This window comes from Electrona antarctica (genome assembly GCF_951216825.1).
Source record: "Electrona antarctica genome assembly, chromosome: 9".
Taxonomy (NCBI): Eukaryota; Metazoa; Chordata; class Actinopteri; order Myctophiformes; family Myctophidae; genus Electrona; species Electrona antarctica.
The window spans coordinates 51,993,890-52,013,391 of NC_136790.1; the positions used below are offsets into that span (position 1 = coordinate 51,993,890).

The following is a 19,502-nucleotide window of genomic DNA, read 5'->3' on the forward strand; positions in this document are numbered from 1 at the left end:
TGTTTTCAAACAATATTCTGCGCTCTGATGATCTTTTTCGAAATTGAATGACACTCAAGTGGAGTCATAATGGCTGGATTAGGAAAAAGCAGTTGAAAAAAATAACTTAGAAAGTCCTGGTTGTTTTGAATCCCATCATTTATTTTATTTCCATCATCACAAGACAGCGTGGTCTTTGATTAACTGACTATTTACACCAATAAGCTCCAATACACCTAAAGAACAACTAAAGATGAAGTGAAACCTTGTTCAAGCCCAGTTGCAGCAGCTGCAGCTGGTATCGAACACGAGGCCAGCAGCGCAGTTCTCTTTATAGGTACGTCCCTGGGCGCAGTTGTAGTAGGCGTTCTTGTCGGTGGGGTCTGGGTAGAGTCCGCCAGCCTTGCCAGCGCAGAATCCAGATCCTCCACTGCTGCTTCCACCACCTCCACCTCCACTAGGCTGGGGCTTGGGCTGAGGTTGAGGTTTGGGCTGTGGCTTGGGCTGGGGTTGGGGCTGGGGAGCTGGGTGCTTGGTGGGGGTGACTGGGGGCAGAGGTTGTGGGCGAGCTTTGCAGTCTGCATGAAAGATTAAGGACAAAGTGTATTTGTCAATAAATGTAACTCTGATGGAGTCAGATGTGTAGAAATGATGAAGAATGCATGTGGTTTTGTATGTGTGTGTATTAGAGAGCATATGTTACCAGCTCCGGCGCCCAGGCCAGTCTTGAGGGCGCTGATCAGTGGGAATCTTCCCGCGTGACAGAAGGTGCCGCTGAAGTCATCCATGTCCAGACTCCACACAAAACCTCCACCAAAACCATTCTTCTTCAGCCAGTCAACCTGTAGAGGGCAAAACAAAATAACCATGTCAGGAAACAGTAAGACAGTGGCTACAAAATACAAATCTGAACAAATATTTGAAATACCGATTTTGCACCTTGATCTGGTAGCTCTTGGGGTTGTCGTATCCAACCCAGTATTGGCTGTTGTAGGAATAAGGCACATCCTGGACGGCATCCCAGGCCTGAGTGGATCCTTTATTAATGAAGTCACAGATCTGGAATAAAGTACAGGTTCACGTTTAGTGTTCAAGGTGCTTTATCTTGAATGAATGAATGAATGAATGAATGAATGAATGAATAGTTTGAATGAATAGTTTCATCATTTGCATTTAAGTTTTTTTTTACAAAGGGGTAGCATCGAAAAGGTCTAGGCTGAAGCCGAAGCTTATTTTGCCTAGCCTTTAAGAAAAGAAACAAAATACAAAATGAATACAAAGAAAATAAACATAATACAAAGGAAACAGAAAAAAAATAAAAAAAAATAAAGCATTTTTTAGAACTTAGTCATTTTAGAACTTGTGATAATAATCTTATCTTCACATGCATGTACTGTACAGCCTGTAGCATATCAGTACTGTACAGTCTGTAGCATATCAGTACTGTACAGTCTGTAGCATATCAGTACTGTACAGCCTGTAGCATATCAGTACTGTACAGTCTGTATCACATCAGTACTGTACAGCCTGTAGCATATCAGTACTGTACAGTCTGTAGCATATCAGTACTGTACAGCCTGTATCACATCAGTACTGTACAGCCTGTATCATATCAGTACTGTACAGCCTGTAGCATATCAGTACTGTACTGTACAGTCTGTAGCATATCAGTACTGTACAGTCTGTAGCATATCAGTACTGTACAGCCTGTAGCATATCAGTACTGTACAGCCTGTATCATATCAGTACTGTACAGCCTGTAGCATATCAGTACTGTACAGCCTGTAGCATATCAGTACTGTACAGCCTGTATCATATCAGTACTGTACAGCCTGTAGCATATCAGTACTGTACAGCCTGCTCTCAGCTTCCTCATCAGTGTGGAAACGACTGAAATGAGGTAAAAATGTAATAGGCCTATAAGTCTGAATAAAAATAGGGTAACTAATCGTCTTAAAGCAGAATCTGAAAATGTCCAGGACAGTTGATAATGCATAAAGTTAAATATTATAAATATGTTAAACGTTTTATTATTCTACATTCTTTAAATTCAGTTCAGTCACACGAGAGAGACTCGGAATAGAACCGCTGCTCCTTCGCCTGGAAAGGAGCCAGCTTAGGTGGTTCGGGCATCTGGTTAGGATCATCTCCCTAGGGAGGTCCTCGATGCACGTCCCACTGGGAGGAGACCCCAGGGCAGACCAAGGCGCAGTTGGAGGAAACACATCGACTCATTGGCCTTGGAACGCCTTGGGATCCCCCAGGAGGAAGTCACTAATGTTGCTCTGGAGAGGGAAGTCTGGAACACTCTGGTGGAGCTGTTGCCCCCGCGACCAGACTACGGATAAGCGGTTGAAGATGGATGGATTCTTTAAATATTCGTTTCTTATGCCTTTGTTTATAGGACTGTAGACTGAAGGGAGGGAGATGACACGCAGCAAAGGTCGTCGCGATCGCAACTTCGAACCCGCGACACACGCATTTGAAGCCTATGCTGTAGGTGTTACTGCATTCTATATTATTATTATGTTATATATTATATCTTTTCAGGAAATGAAAAATATACATTTTTCAGGAAATTAAAGGACCACTTCACCACTTTTCAGCCTATCTTCATATAATAGGTCCTCACTAATAATCATGAAAAAAATGGCGCATTTCTTTTCTACTCTGTGTGTCTCATAGGAGGGCTGTGGTCAGTTCAGAAACCGTCTTCCAGTGACATCATCGATGGGGAATACAAGCTAATAGAAACTGCAGGATTTCTAGTCCTGAAAAGTTGCAATGCGAAAATGGAAGCCATCGTTCTCACGATAATGCAAATCTAAACATTTTTGTAAAAAAAATCTTGTTTAGAAAATAATCTGCCTAATGATGATGTCACTGGAAGACGGTTTCTAAACTGCCCACAGCCCTCCTATGCGACACAGACTGAGTAGAAACAAATCGTGCCATTTTATCATGATTATTAGTGAGGACCTATTATATGAAGATAGGTTGAAAAGTGGTGAAGTGGTCCTTTAAGAAAACCTTATATTTTGAAAACAAAGCAATACTGCCTCATCAAAGTTGGTGGTGTGACTTTATGTAGTCTCAATTACTTGCATGAGAGGGGGAGAGGTGGTGGAGTTAGCTGTTTTTGCAGACAGTTTGAGGGTCCAATGTGTTTTTTTACCACTTTCCATTGGTTCGATATTTTCGAAACAACACACAGACGTAAAGGGTGTTCAATAGCACTGATTTATGCAAAATAAAACAAAACCTCAAAAATAGAGTTATGAGGTGTCCTCCCGACAGTAACAATATATTATTCAAATAATAAGTAATAATAATAAGATACACCAATCCTATATTAAAATTGGCTGAATTAAGGGAGACAGGCGGACGGGTTTGGACCACGACATCACACTCATGTCACCATGACTCAGCCATAACGATATACTATACTAGTTCATTAAGTGTTAGGAAAATCTCCACACCATGTCAACCCTATACCTCATAGTAGGACCAGAATCCAGTCTGACGGGTGTAGGGTCCAGCAGGTCCCGGTCCGTTGTTGGCAGCACCAATAGCAGTGTCAGAACCCACCCCGAAGGTGTGGCCGTAGGTGGCGAAACCAACCAGCAGCTTCTCAGCTGGGGCGCCCTGGCTCTTCCAGTAGTTCATAGCATAATCCTATATGGACAAGGAACTCTTTACCATAAACAGACATTCATTTTCAAGTTCAAGTTTATTTGGTCATTCAAAATAAACACACCTTATACAATGTATTCAGGGTATTTTTTGTTGACCAAAAGGGAGTGTTTGGCAGAAGCCTCAGCTTATAATGCCAGCCCTTTTAATATTCAACATAGTTATAAAAGGATGAAAAATACAAAAAAAAACAAAAAAACAACACAAAAACAACACAAGCATAACAAAACAAAAACAAGACAAAACAAAAACAAAACATACAAACAAAAAACGAAAAAGGACAAAGAGAAAATAAATAATAATAATAATAATAATTCATGCATATGCAACGCCCCAGGATTCGAGCATGAGTCTCCTGTGTGGAAAGCCAACATCTTAACCACTACTAGCCGAAAGTGTAATTCCCCCTTGGTTCGGTTGGCTTTTGGTCTATGGTCTGGATCCAGGCTAGCGCTGAGCCACTACAGATACACTCACCCCCCTTTTGACAGCCTCCTACCGGCACTCCCGGTCCGAGTCATGGCACCATTTGTAACGCCCGGAATTCGAACCCTGGTCTCCCGTGTGGAAAGCCAACTTCTCAACCACTAATAGCCTAACGGGGAATTCCAACTTTCTCGAGATATTAGGCTTTTGGTCATCAGGCAGAGGCCCACTACTACTGCTACACATACAACAACACACATGCGCAAAAGTACAGATGCATGGAACCTCCTCACTCACCACGTTGTAATATTTACGCATCCAAACCATGTCAACTGGATCACTGAACAGAGGGCTGTTCTCTGTGAGGGTGTTGGAAGCCTCGTAGTCGTAGGTCATCACATGGAAGTAGTCCAGGACACTGTGCAAATGTAAGGACGTCAGGAGTCAGGGTTTTACTGGTTTCTATCTAAAGAGGTGTTCCCCTATGGGTGTGTTTGTATGTTAATCCCATTATATGTTCTTAATGTCTTGTGTGTTATCTATACTGACGCTCCGAGCTGGGGAATCTGGTATGCTTTGTCGATGGTATCCTTTCCGCCAGAGACGGCAGCGGTGAGCATCAGACGAGGACGGTTGGTCTGCTTACCTTCAGCCTCGAAGGCAGCCACCATCTCCTGCAGAGAGACAAGGAGGAAGTAGTGATGGAGAAAGCTATGAGGCCGATTATAGAGGGTATGCGCGTGACATCATCATCAAACCAGGAAGTTATGCAGGAACGCCTACTGAGTGGCAAAAACTACTTTCTGGCCTTGACAGCCCATACATCCACACAGAAAAGTCCTATCTGATTGCATTAAACAACGTTAAACAATGTTAAACTCACTTTGCATGTGGCTTTGCCACTCGATTTGCCACTCGATGTGCCATTCACTTTAAGCATGTGCATACTCTCTATTCGTAAGGATGGCTTTATTGATCTTGTATACCAACCAATCGATGCATATTGTGTTCCAATATTTAGGCAACAATATGTATCAATTTAGCAATCTATTCTCATGTGACATGCATGTCTTTCATTCTTGTTGTTTTTGTACTTTTTATTTCCCAGCTCAGTGCAGCAGGAAAGCAATGTCCTGCAAGATGACAAAAGTTCAATCTCAACCTGACTGTCAGCACAGTCCCAGTAAGTGACACTGTACTGCACTGTACTGTACTGTACTGTACTGTACTGTACTGTACTGTACTGTACTGTACTGTACTGTACTGTACTGTACTGTACTGTGCTGTGCTGTACTGTACTGTACTGTACTGTACTGTACTGTACTGTAGCCTACTGTACTGTACTGTAGCCTACTGTACTGTACTGAGTATCCCTGGGAGAATAATTACATATTGTGTGTACACCATAAGATGTACACAGACAAGGCTGAGCAGCGACATACTGTAACAGCATGAAGTGCATTTAGGCGTATTGGCGTGCTAGAAGGCTGACCTGACACAGGACAGTGAAGAGCTCCTTGGTGGGTCCGTCGGGGTACTCCCAGTCGATGTCCAGACCATCAAACTCGTACTGACGTAGGAACTTGATCACGCTGCCGATGAACGTCTGACGGTTAGCAGGACTGGACACCATTTGTGTGAACCTGGAGAGAGAGAGAGAGAGAGAGAGAGAGAGAGAGAGAGAGGAGTCATAAGAGCGCTTTGACCCATTGCTTAATTTCCTGGAATTGATCCTCTTGTTCAATACTCACGGCCAGGTGCCCATGCCCCATCCACCAATGGCCAGCAGGGTCTTCAGGTTACTGTTCCTGCAGGACAGAGAAGAAAACACTATGAGTTCACACTCCTCTCTGTGCGTGCGTGCGTGCGTGCGTGGGTAAGCCATGTGCTCACTGGTTCTTGAAAGCCTGGAACTCTGCAAAGAACTGTTCATCGTCCTTCTCGGTGGTCGTGATCATGTTGTTTTTCATTCCGGCGAAGGCATAGATGAGGTGGTCACAGAGACACGGGTCGATGTCCTTGGGCGTCATACTCCCTCTGCCGGGACGATCCTGTCCCCAGTTGGTGAAATAACAGGACAGGATGTAGGAGGATCCTACAAGATTATGAGAGATGCAGTTAGGTCTTGTCGCTGTTGTTTTATTCTAGCGTTTGAGAGTATCAAGCCAAGGAGACAAAGTCCTACCTAGCTGCACGTGCAGCAGGAGAGCCAATCCTGTAGAAAGAGCCATATGGAGAGAGAGAGAGGGAGCGAGGGGGTTGGTTGTTTCATTAAGGAAAATATGACATTAATTTTGTCCTTCAAAAACAAAGTGAGAATTTGTACTACGCAACAATGTCTCAGCTTACCAACGCAGATGAGAAGCTTGCCCATGGTGCCTCAGTACAGCTAACTGAAGGCCAGAAGCCTCTTATATACCTTCTATTCCTCTCCATATCAGTAAAGCATGTTTGATCTGGCTTTGTTATTCTGATGAATCAGCAGTCAGTCACCGCATTCATTTGCTTGGTCAGGACTCAGGAGTTGCACTTGTTATTTTCCACTGCCTTTGCTAATTTTGTCCTGATAACTTTCAAGTTCAAAACCCATAGACCCATAGATTGATATGATATGATGTATAGTACTTTATTGTCAGTTTGCACTGAAATTTGCCTTGCGACCCAGCGGCCTTGTATGCAAGATTATTATGGCACCAGCATGGTGACATAACAATGGAAAACCCTGTAGACCCACATGATGTCAGAAGTTACTCTAGAAACATACAATAAACTGACAATAACAATAGTCGTTTAATAGTCCCTCGTTTATCCTTTTATCTTTTTAACCCTGTACTGTTGTTGTATCTGTTATGTTTTGCTTTGTTTTTTTCTTAATAAAGTCTGTTCCTAGTGTTCCTATGTAAAGCGTTTTGGGTATTTAGAAAAGCGCTATATAAATTTGAGCTATTATTATTATTATTATTATTATTATTATTAATAAGTCTGATTGCCATGTAAACAAAACGCCTGTGGTCTCCGAGGCTGCCCTAGCTGTGGCCAACCACATTAATCATGAATGTGTTGACAATTAGAAGTGAAATAACGTTTGTCATTATGTTTGTTTGTTTGTGTAATGTTTATTTGTTTGTTTTGACACATTCCAACATGCAAACATCTTCTAAATAAAAAATCCTGTAGTTTATTGTTTTTAACCAAAATGTATGTCTGACTTATAAATGCAATGTATGTGCACGTGTGGCTTATTAGGCTATGATCTTTTACACTGACCTTGGTGTGATGTGACCTTGGTGTGATGTGACCTTGGTGTGATGTGACCTTGGTGTGATGTGAGATCATGTGACCTTGGTGTGATGGTCTGTTTTTGTGCTGTATACTCTGAATTGTATTTTGTTATGTCAAACCACATCAATGGCTGTCATAGCTTTATGACATGAGCATAATATGCAAGATGATGATGATAATTTCCTATCTGTGTTCCTCTGTTCTACTGAAACGAACAACGTGTTTGGATCTTTTCGTAAATAATGCACTCAAGTGAAAACCTACGACTGAATGAGAGGAAAAGTCAGATAAGAAAAATAACTTTGAGATTCCCATACCATTTTTACCATTTCAATTTTATTTCCATTAGTGACCTGCATGCATGCACCACAAGACAGCATGGTCTTGGATTACCCAGCTCAAATACACGTAAAGAAGTAAGACCAACTGGAACCGTGAACTCGTTTCAAGCCCAGTTGCAGCAGTTGCAGCTGGTGTCGAACACGAGGCCAGCAGCGCAGTTCTGCTGGTAGGTACGTCCCTGGGCGCACTGGTAGTAGTGGTTCTTGTTGGTGGGGTCTGGGTAGAGTCCGCCAGCCTTGCCAGCGCAGAATCCAGATCCTCCACTGCTGCTTCCACCACCGCCTCCACTAGGCTGGGGCTTGGGCTGTGGCTGAGGTTTTGGCTGAGGTTTTGGCTGTGGCTTGGGCTGGGGTTGGGGCTGGGGAGCTGGTTGCTTGGTGACTGGGGTCGGAGGTTGGGGGCGAGCTTTGCAGTCTGCATGAAAGGACAAAGAGTATACGTCAGTAAATGTATCTCTGATGGACTCTGTACAAATAATAAAGATTGTGCTGTTTTGTGTGTGTGCATTAGAGATCATGTTACCAGCTCCGACTCCCAGGCCATTCTTGAGGGTGCTGATCAGTGGGTATCTTCCCGCGTGACAGAAGGTGCCGCTGAAGTCATCCATGTCCAGACTCCACACAAAACCTCCACCAAAACCACTCTTCTTCAGCCAGTCAACCTATAGACGGGCCAAGAGGGTAAAAAACATGTATGACAGGAAACGGTATACAAATCTGAACAATATGTAAAATACAGATTTTGCACCTTCATCTGGTAGCTCTTGACGTTGTCGTATCCAACCCAGAGCTGGGTGTTGTAGGAATAAGGCACATCCTGAATGGCATCCCAGGCCTGAGTGGCTCCTTTATTAATGAAGTCACAGATCTGAAATAAAGTACAGGTTCACGTCCAAGGTTTATTTTAGTTTAGTTTAGTTTAGTTTAGTTTTATTTGCACGTGATGTACATTGAAAGAAAAACAAAGGAAATTTCAAATGGAATGAAATACATTTGTATGAGAATAAAAATAAAAATCAGAAAAGAAAATGTGCCGGAAGGACCAAAAAAACCCAGAGGGGCTTATCGAGTGGCCTTCCTTAAAGCTGCCAAGGGAGCTTAAACTAGTTATAACAAAATTAAAACATTAATGAAAATACATAATGATGATAATAATAATAATAATAACAATTAAAGTGGTGTTCACAGCAGGTTGTTTCAATAGTAAGAAAGTATGGCCCGTGTACAAACTAGAGCCGGTGTACCCGGCAGCGAACACTTCCCATAGTGCATCTGGAGCATGAACGCACGTAATTCTTTGTAATTATTTGTTTGGTCCAAAATATTGTTTGTGTTGTCATGAGTTGTCACGACTCGAGTTGGCTTTGTCCGCGGCGTAACCGTCTTTAAATAAATACTTTAAGAAATGTCTATGAGAATAATGCATTGGGTTTCATTTCCTGGTCCAGGGTAGGAGGCGGGACTGCGACGCTCTATAGCTGTGGCCAACCACATTAATCATGAATGTGTTGACAATTAGAAGTGAAATAAAGGATGTCATTATGTTTGTTTGTTTGTTTTGGTGTAATGTTTATTTGTTTGTGTTGACACATTCCAACATGCAAACATCTTCTAAATAAAAAATCCTGTAGATTGTACACCGGCTCAAACTAGAGCCGGTGTACCCGGCAGCGAACACTTCCCATAGTGCATCTGGAGCATGAACGCGCGCCACTGCCTTCCGTGTACGTGTCTGTGTTGACAACATTTTGTCAATGGGGGGCAGCAGAGAGCCATAGTCTAGCCTACTCCAGCCTAGAAAGGACCCATCAAGGGGTCTTTGATGGGTTTCTATGGGGTCCAACACTTAAGTGTGGTTCGGGGACCCCCTGGGATCCTTGATGGGTCTCGATGGGGTCCAACATTGGTTATCAAAGTGTGGTTCGGGGACCCCCTGGGGTCCTTGATGGGTTTCGATGAGGTCCAACGCTGGTTATCAAAGTGTGGTTCGGGGACCCCCAAAATAAAGTGGTCAATGTTGGATTTAACTTTGACTACCAAATACAGTTCTGACTCTTCAAATGAACATAATTTTTCAATTAATTTAAGTTCTATGACACCGTTTTTCTCCCTGATCCACAGACCTCCTCCTCAGCTCTGATCAAGGTTGGGCACCCTAATCAAACTACTATTGTGACACTGCATTCCTTTAAATCCTGACATGGCCTTCATGAATCACTCATCATGTACTTAATTATCTGTTTTGAATCTCAGGTATTTTTCCATTGCATAGTTTTCTCATCAACATAGTGCAGTAACAGAGTACAGTACCACACCTTAATGGACTGACACCAACTATTTAAGCTACGTTGACAAACACAAAACTAGTTTAGCTCATACCAATCGTTGCATAGAAGCATCATGCATGGTTTTTTTATGCGTATACACACCCATGGTACTGTGCCAAGAGATCTCACACGCTATGTCAGTGGAAGTTGCTCAGTGGCGCTTTGAAGCACCCGGAAGGACCGTCTACTTCCGCCTTTTTTCCATTTGGGCACCAAAATTTGGTGCCCAAAATGCGGAAGTGCAAACGCGCTCAGCGTTAAAGCCCAGCTGCACGGGGTTTCCCAATCATACTTCCACGGGTCCGCCTGCAGTCCCTCCTCTTACCACTAGGGCCCAGTGCTTCAATGTTGGAAAGCCTCACTGGCCCCTTGGGGGCAGCACAAATATCCTACGAGTAGGGCAACCCAAATGGTCAGCTGCGTCCCTGATTAGGCAGCACAATTATTGTGCTGCCATGCTTCCTTATCAGTGTGGAGGAAAAACTGAAATAAGTATCCATAAATTCAATATCATCCCCTCCCCTAAATAATGAATTAATGAATGAATACGTATGAATAAAAATAGGGTAAAGATCTGCTCCTTTTAGAATAGAACGAATGTTCTAATCTACGCCAATCAGACAAAGTGAAACACCTGTGTTGGTCCCCAACATGGCAGGTGTAGGACTACATTTGAAACTCATGAATTACTGATGCATTGGTTACAAGAGAGGCTTTTTGTGTTATCCTTTTTAGCATAGCCTTTGACTGTATCTGTACTGTTAACAAACCTGCTAATAAAGTATTTGATCGATCAATCAATCAATCAATCAATCAAAAATCACACCCATGTGAAGTAGAGATGTCCCGATACTGTATCGGTATCGGGAAAAGTATCGGATCGGCCCTTGTTTGTCATATCGGTTCATATCGGTATCGGCGAATATGCCAATCTAACCACAGATCCGACACAGGGGTAAGGGGTTGGCAGGTAAATACAATGTTGGGGCATGTGGAGTTTGCTTTGGACTTGCCCAAACTGCAAGTGCACATTTGAGTGAGGAGTCTGCTATAAACACAACACGAGATATATAGCTATAAACACAACACGAGATCACGACACTGGTATCAGTATTCGGTATCGGTATCCGCTAACACAGAAATTGAGGTATCGGGATCGGATCGGAAGCGAAAAAAGTTTATCGGGACATCCCTAATGTGAAGTAAAGGGCAGTCTTATCATCATACATCATCTCGGCCAATCACAATTTGCATCCATTCCTCACCTTTGTCTTCAATGTTCGTGTTTTAACACACTTCTGTCTTCAATGTTTGTGTTTACACACTTTTGTCCTCAATGTTTGTGTTTACACAAACACTCAAAGCTGGGCATAGGAGGGGCTATAGCGCCCCTCAAAAAAGCCTAGATACTATGCGACATATGCGTGCAGCACATCTGATATTACGGGTAGTACCTGTGTTGTCATGAGTACATTAAAATATCCACAGCCTGGGCCATGGCTCAGTGGTCCAGGCACCTTGGCTGGTAATCCAGTCTGGCAGTGTGCCGCGGGTTCGACTCCCGATCCCGACGGCCTTTACTGCATGTTTTCCCCCCCATCTCTCTCCCCATTTCCTGTCAGCCTACTGTCTGTCCCTCCATAAAAAATATAAAATAAAGACGGAAGCCACAAAAAAATCACAAAAAAAAAGAATCTCCACACCATGGCAACCCTACCTCATAGTAGGACCAGAACCCAGTCTGCTTGGTAAAGGGACCAGGAGGTCCATATCCATGGCAACCCTACCTCATAGTAGGACCAGAACCCAGTCTGCTTGGTAAAGGGACCAGGAGGTCCATATCCATGGCAACCCTACCTCATAGTAGGACCAGAACCCGGTCTGCCTGGTAAAGGGACCAGGAGGTCCATATGCATGGCAACCCTACCTCATAGTAGGAACAGAACCCAGTCTGCCTGGTAAAGGGACCAGGAGGTCCATATCCATGGCAACCCTACCTCATAGTAGGACCAGAACCCAGTCTGCCTGATAAGGGACCAGGATGTCCATATCCATGGCAACCCTACCTCATAGTAGGACCAGAACCCAGTCTGCTTGGTAAAGGGACCAGGAGGTCCATATCCATGGCAACCCTACCTCATAGTAGGACCAGAACCCGGTCTGCTTGGTAAAGGGACCAGGAGGTCCAACCCTACCTCATAGTAGGACCAGAACCCAGTCTGCTTGGTAAAGGGACCAGGAGGTCCAACCCTACCTCATAGTAGGACCAGAACCCAGTCTGCTTGGTAAAGGGACCAGGAGGTCCATATCCGCTGTTGGGAGAACCAATGGCAGTCTTGGAAGGAGAGGCCAGTTTGTAGGTGTGGCCGTAGGTGGCGAAACCAACCAGCAGCTTCTCCGCTGGGGCGCCCTGGCTCTTCCAGTAGTTCATAGCGTAATCCTATGGACAATAAAATATAAAGATAAACTTTATTGTCCATTCAATTTACATAAAATGGAAAATAAAAACATTACATGATAAAATACACCAACGCATTACAATTCTACATGAAATGCAGTCACATAAGACATAACACAGCAACAGTGATCATGGGCTGTGGGGATTAGGTGGCGGAACTATTTAAACATTTTCTTATTTAAAATGTCCCCAGCAGTCGGCACAAAGTCTTGCAACCCTTATTTTTAGCTAATTTTGCTCTAAGCATCCTGCCTGATGGTAACAAGTCAAAGTCAGAGCGAAGAGGGTGGATAGAATCATTGTAAATCTATACTCATCATACTGGCAATGGCATCACCAGCCGATTGCATGTGTTTGGTCCGACTAGTCATTGGTCCGAAACACGACAACCCACCTCAAACCCTAACCTAACCATAACCGCAAGCACGGGAGCAGGCGCTAATCCGAGGTGCGGACGCATGTCGAAACAATGCTCCGTCGGACCATAGTGTGCCTCCCTCACCAGCCACTCTTTACCGTAAACAGACTTTCATGCATATATGCAACGCCCGGGATTCGAACCTATAGGTCTCCCCGGTGGAAAGCCGACATCTTAACCGCTATCCTACAGGGTAATTCACCTTGATTCTGGGGAGATATTAGGCTTTTGGTCATCAGGCAGAGGCTCTGAGCCACTACTGCTACACACACAATAACACACATGTACACATCTACAGATGGAACCTCCTCACTCACCACGTTGTAATATTTACGCATCCAAATCTCGTCGACTGGATCCTTGAACAGAGGGCTGTTCTCCGTAAGAGTGTTGAAAGACTCAAAGTCGTAGGTCATCACATGGATGTAGTCCAGGACACTGTGCAAAAGGACGTCAGGAGGTTTATTTCTAAAGAGGTGTTCCCCATATGGGTGTGTTTGTATGTTAATCATGTCTTGTGTGTTATCTATACTGACGCTCCGAGCTGGGGAATCTGGTATGATCTGTCGATGGTGTCCTTTCCGCCAGAGACGGCAGCGGTGAGCATCAGGCGAGGACAGTTGGTCTGCTTACCTTCAGCCTCAAAGGCAGCCACCATCTCCTGCAGAGAGACAAGGAGGTGGTGATGGAGAAAGATGAGGAGGTCAGTATTATTCGTATAAGGATGGCTTTGTAATAGCACATTTTAGAATGCCTAATTATGTATTTGATTGTATTGGAACCACAGCTCCTTGACTATAGTCCCCCCACGGACTGCTACTTCTACTCTACTATCTGTGTCAGCAAATAATCTGTTTTAATGTAAGTGTAAGAAAGCAATTTCCTGCAAGATGAATAACGTGAATACGATGAATAATCTGAATCTGAACGTCCGTACAGTAGAGCTGCTTTTATTTCAGACTGACCCCTCCACAAAAAGGCCTCGTTGTCCTGAACCCTTATCTATCATTTATATATTATGGATCAATAGTGTGGACTTAGACTGTTATTCATCTGTGGTACTCGATATCGTATGGACACCATAAGATGTACACAGAGAATTGAGGCTGGACAGGGACATAGCAACATGAAGTACACGTGTTACTTTAGCCTGACCTGACACAGGACAGTGAAGAGCTCCTTGGTGGGTCCGTTGGGGAACTCCCAGTCGATGTCCAGACCATCAAACCCGTGCTGGCGCAGGAACTTGATCGCGCTGCCGATGAATGTTTGGCGGTTAGCGGGACTGGACGCCATTTGTGTGAACCTGGAGAGAGAGAGAAAGAGAGAGGAATCATGCTTTTACACATGATTTCTGAATCTCCTTATGTTTATGTTTATGTTTATTCAACTTTCAGCATGATCACAGGTTTTAAAAGACAGGTGCCATTAAAAACACTGAATTATTTTGCCGATCACAAATAAAAAACTCAACTCACAAATCTAAAATGCAATAGCCTATCTAAAAATCCAAAAACTCTAATCTAAAATCCACTATCATTTAAAAAGCTGCACATATATGGGATTTGTGATTTTCTGTATCTCTCAGTTCTGCATGATGGGGTGCCCTCTTTTCTGAGGGGAGGTAGCCAGTTCCTGAAGTTAGATTTGATTTGAACAGCTTCCTGGCGAAGTCAAGGCATAGATGGGTGCGCCTCTCTGCTAGGGTGCACAATGTGAATTGATCTGGAATTGATCCTCTTGTTAAATACTCACGGCCAGCCGCCCATGCCCCATCCACCAATGGCCATCAGGGTCTTCAGGTTGCTGTTCCTGCAAAATAGAAAAGAAAACACTATGAGTTCTCTCTCGCTCTCTCTCTCTGTGCGTGCAATGCATGTGTGCGAAAGCATGTACTCACTGTTTCTTGAGAGCCTGGAACTCTGCAAAGAACTGCTCATCGTCCGTCTCGGTGGTCGTGATCATGTTGTTTTTCATTCCGGCGAAGGCATAGATGAGGTGGTCACAGAGACACGGGTCAATGTCGGAGGGCATGTACTTCCCAGCACCGGTACGATGCTGTCCCCAGTTGGTGAAATAACATGAGAGGATGTAGGAGGATCCTGCAAGATGTAAGAGACACAGTTAGGGTTTTTTTTGTTGTTGTTGTCATTCTATTCTGTCGATTGAGAGTATATCACACCAAGGTGGACAAAGTCTTACCTAGCTGCACGTGCAGCAGGAGAGCCAATCCTGCAGAAAGAGAGACAAGCAGAGAGAGAGAGAGGGAAAATGGGGGTTTGTTGGTATGGTAGTTAAGGAAAAGCTGTTAGACAGACAGCTGCGCTCTGGAAGTTTCATGTCTATTCCGGGATTTGAACCCTACTCCATGGAAGACTACATTGATACCGCTCTGGTAAGATGGATTCCCTAGCTTGGCCGGCCATGAGCTTCCGACAATACTACTCACCACCCAGTCGCTGTGCTATCCTGACACCATTGTCTAAATTGGTCAATGGTAGGCTATAGCTAACCTGACTCCGCCAGCTGGTGGCAGCAGTGAGTTCCTCCTCCTGCTCCCATCTGGTCTCTCTCGGGCAGAGACGGTGTACAGTACTCCGAACAAAATCAGATCGGAGCGATATGCGGCCGTATGCGGCCACTAGAGGCGCGATCAACGCGAGACTGGTGACGTATTGTAGCTGTGCTACAGCGCAAATGTAAACACAAGCTAACAAGACTACAACTCAAATGTATTACGGCGATATCATGATTTATGTCCCGCTGCTTCCGGTTCATCGTTTCTGCTTGAGAGAGACCAGATCAAGGTAGGAGGAGGGGAGTTGTGAACTCAATACTGTCGCAATCTGGCGGGGTCAGGTTAGGCTATAGCTAGACCACCTCCAACCACTGCAGACGTGCTAGTTATTATTGAAATCATGGTAAAAAGGCTGTAGGTACAGACTGTTTTAAAGTTTTATGCTTAAAAAAAAATCCAGATTGTACCGTTAAGAAGGATTTATATATTACATACACAAAATATATGTATGAATAAGTCGTACAAATGCTAAGATAATTTCGTCTGCAAAAGCAAAGGGATAATGTTCTATGTCTCAGCTTACCAACGCAGAGGAGAAGCTTGCCCATGTTGCCTCAGTACAGCTAACTGAAGGCCAGAAGCCTCTTATATATACGGTCCATTCCTCTCCATATCAGTAACACCATGTTTGATCTGGCTTTGTTATTCTGATAAACCGCAGCAGTCAGTCACCGCATTCATTTGCTTGGTCAGGACTCAGGAGTTGAACTTGTTATTTTCCACTGCCTATGCTATTATTGTCCTGATAACTTTCCTAGTGCAATTCAATAATGTTATGTTAGGTTGTGGCGATTAGAAGTCACATCGTATCAGACGTTGATATATTCCAACATGTCTTCGATGTCATCGATAGTTTTTGACCGGCCTTAATGTCTGATTTGTAGGTCTTATGCAATGTATGTATGTCTCTAGCCTTATTAAAGATGAAGTGACGTGATTTGTGTACTTTTTCTGTTGTGTATGTGTCTATGGAGTTAACATTACTATAATAGACCCCCAGGTGTTCTGTATGTGTCTATGGAGTTAGCATTACTATAATAGACCCCCAGGTGTGGTTAGAATATTGAAATTTGTCTTCCCTGTGTATTTTTGGTCTCTTCCTGAAAGCTTGAAAGCCTTTGAGTCAAAAGGCCCAAACGAAATGCACGTTAGTGACATCACAATATCATCTCCTCCCCCTTTATCATACAACAACAACAGCTGTGGATCACGGACTTCCATCTTTAAGGTCTTAATAATGATTACATTATTATGTTAGTAAAAATACACTGACTTTGTTGTGCCATTTACCTTCATGATGTAATCTAATATGGATGTATTACTATTTTAACTATGTTAAAGTGCAGTATGTATTTTGTATAATGTCTACGGCTGCCCATACTGTACGTATGATGTATGTGTATTGTGTGCGTGAGTACGGTCATGAGTATGATGATGATGATGATAGCCGTAGTCTGAAGACCCACCTTTTCAGACTCCATCATGGCCCATAGCACTTATCCTACCCCCTTAGATAGCACTTTTAGACTTAGATAGCATTTGAAACAGACTTATAGCATGTCATGTAGACAGCACAATAATTGCATTGTATGTAGTCATAGCACATCATAGTACATATGTATAGCATAGTATAGTTTATATGTATAGTGTCATTATATAGATATGTTCTAGTTACGTTCTTAGCTTACGCATGTTTCATGATAAATGCATTTTATATATGTGATGTATTCCCATGCTTTTGTTCTTGCCTAATGTAAATCGCTCTGGATTAAGAGCGTCTGCTAAATGCCTAAATTGTAAATTGTAAATTGTATGATTTACTTTGTTCTACTGCAATGAACAACTTTGTATTTGTTTGGATCTTTTCATAAATGATTAAGCATCAAGTGGAGACAACGGCTGAATGAGAGAAAGGCAGAAAAGAAAGACCCCAGCTGCTTTGAATATTATTTTACCAATTGATTTTATTTCCACCAGTGACCACAAGACCATGCTGTCTTGGATTATCAAGCTAAAAATAACAAGTAAGACAAAGAGGAAACACGACCTCGTTCAAGCCCAGTTGCAGCAGCTGCAGCTGGTGTCGAACACGAGGCCGGCAGCGCAGCTCTCTTCATAGGTACGTCCCTGGGCGCAGTTGTAGTAGGCGTTCTTGTCGGTGGGGTCTGGGTAGAGTCCGCCAGCCTTGCCAGCGCAGAATCCAGATCCTCCACTGCTGCTTCCTCCACCACCTCCACTAGGCTGGGGCTTGGGCTGTGGCTTGGGATGAGGCTGGGGTTGGGGAGCTGGGTGCTTGGTGGGGGCGACTGGGGGCAGAGGTTGTGGGCGAGATGTGCAGCCTGGACATAGAGAATGTCAGGAGATGTAACTCGGATGCAGTATCAGTATGGGTACAAATTGTGAAGCATGCGTGTGGTTGTATGTGTGTGCATGTGCACGTGAGGGAGGGTGCATCTTCTTACCAGCTCCGGCTCCCAGGCCAGTCTTGAGGGCGCTGATCAGTGGGTATCTTCCCTGGCCACAGAAGGTGCCGCTGAAGTCATCCATGTCCAGACTCCAGACAAAACCTCCACCGAAACCACTCTTCTTCAGCCAGTCAGTCTGTATACAGGTATGTGAACGAAATGGGTTTAAAAAAAGACTACCAGAGTAGACAGTGGCTAGAAATCTGATCATTACTGTATACGTGGTAATGTTGCACCTTGATCTGGTAGCTCTTGACGTCGTCGTATCCAACCCATAAGTGGCTGTTGTAGGCAAACGGCACCTCCTGTGGGGCATCCCAGGCCTGAGTGGCTCCTTTCTTCAGGAAGTCGCAGATCTGAATGAAGGTGATTGACAGTAGGTGCCATGCAGGTTCAAGGCCATTTATAGTATACACTATCGGGCACCTGTCTTTGGGGTTGTGGACACACCTCCCACGGCTATGAATGTTACTCCTAACACTAAAAACACTTTCAAACGGGCAGCGATTAACGCACATAGTAATTCATTTTCAATGACACCTGCGTTTCTTTTCTTCTTCTGTACAAGTCGAGGGGCGACAACGCAAGCGTATTTAGGCGACTGTCCCGCGAAATTGTCGCACGCGTGCTCGTTTCGTGCACACGCCCAGACCTGGATTCTGTTTAGCTTTTTTTTTTGCGTTGTCGCACCCCTCTTGAGTAGAACTGGAACATACCCGTCGTTGCAGGCGACAACGTCTGCATTCATTTCTGAAAGGACCTTAACACTGTGATCTTATCAGTTCATTACTTATTTGTACGTATATTTGGCCAAGACAAATCTCCACACCGCGGCGACCATACAACACCTCATAGTAGGACCAGAATCCTCTTTGGCGGGTGAAGGGTCCAGCAGGTCCAGGTCCGCCATTGAAAGCACCGATAGTGCTGGGGTTAGGACCGGCCCAAAAGTTGTGGCCGTAGGAGGCGAAACCAACCAGCAGCTTCTCCGCTGGGGCGCCCTGGCTCTTCCAGTAGTTCATAGCGTAATCCTACATGTGAACAAGGAAACATACTGACATCAAACAGCCATGTTACACTACAGACATTCATCCCTATAGTGTACAAATGTATACTCGCTCACCACATTGTAGTATTCACGCATCCAGCCGTGGTCGGCTGGGTCACTGAACAGGGGGCTGTTCTCTGTGAGAGTGGCGGCAGCCTGGTAGTCGTAGGTCATCACATGGAAGTAGTCCAGGACACTGTGATAAGAGGACATCAGGTCAGGGAGTCAGTTTTGCTGGTTTATTTCAAAGTAAGTGTTCCCATGCGTGCGCGCGTATGTGCGTGCTTGTGCGTTATCTATACTGACGTTCCGAGCTGGGGAATCTGGTATCCAGAGTCGATGGTTGGCTTTCCACCAGACACAGCAGCGGTGAGCATCAGACGAGGACGGTTGGTCTGCTTGCCTTCAGCCTCAAAGGCAGCCACCAGCTCCTACAGAGCGACAGGAGGTGGCAGTTAAGGAGAGAGTGGAGGCTAGGGCATTCACT

The 19,502-nt window shown here is 44.2% G+C and overlaps 2 protein-coding genes across 2 annotated transcripts in view; both read right to left on the minus strand.

Annotated features, from left to right (window-relative positions):
- Positions 1 to 126: 126 nt before the first annotated feature.
- Positions 127 to 16,050, minus strand: LOC306930046 (putative chitinase 10; the record flags this gene model as incomplete). Its single annotated transcript, XM_079510787.1, has 22 exons — positions 127 to 557; positions 683 to 821; positions 919 to 1,038; positions 3,475 to 3,654; positions 4,396 to 4,516; positions 4,648 to 4,772; positions 5,591 to 5,741; positions 5,850 to 5,906; positions 5,992 to 6,193; positions 6,284 to 6,313; positions 6,448 to 6,477; positions 7,840 to 8,136; positions 8,245 to 8,383; positions 8,470 to 8,589; positions 12,303 to 12,488; positions 13,242 to 13,362; positions 13,461 to 13,585; positions 14,080 to 14,230; positions 14,680 to 14,736; positions 14,825 to 15,026; positions 15,127 to 15,156; positions 16,026 to 16,050. 22 exons carry the CDS (start codon positions 16,048 to 16,050, stop codon positions 250 to 252), a joined length of 2,916 nt encoding a protein of 971 aa, XP_079366913.1. The 3' UTR covers positions 127 to 249.
- Positions 150 to 19,502, minus strand: part of LOC306930128 (acidic mammalian chitinase-like) — a gene marked incomplete at its 5' end in the record, with an annotated part of 33,461 nt that continues 14,108 nt past the window's right edge. Inside the window, 7 exons of the mRNA XM_079510873.1 lie at positions 150 to 244; positions 17,550 to 17,841; positions 17,965 to 18,103; positions 18,204 to 18,323; positions 18,816 to 18,998; positions 19,091 to 19,211; positions 19,322 to 19,446. Of these exons, the coding sequence (XP_079366999.1) occupies positions 17,555 to 17,841; positions 17,965 to 18,103; positions 18,204 to 18,323; positions 18,816 to 18,998; positions 19,091 to 19,211; positions 19,322 to 19,446 (975 nt within the window). The 3' untranslated portion in view covers positions 150 to 244; positions 17,550 to 17,554. The remainder of the gene's footprint in view (positions 245 to 17,549; positions 17,842 to 17,964; positions 18,104 to 18,203; positions 18,324 to 18,815; positions 18,999 to 19,090; positions 19,212 to 19,321; positions 19,447 to 19,502) is intronic.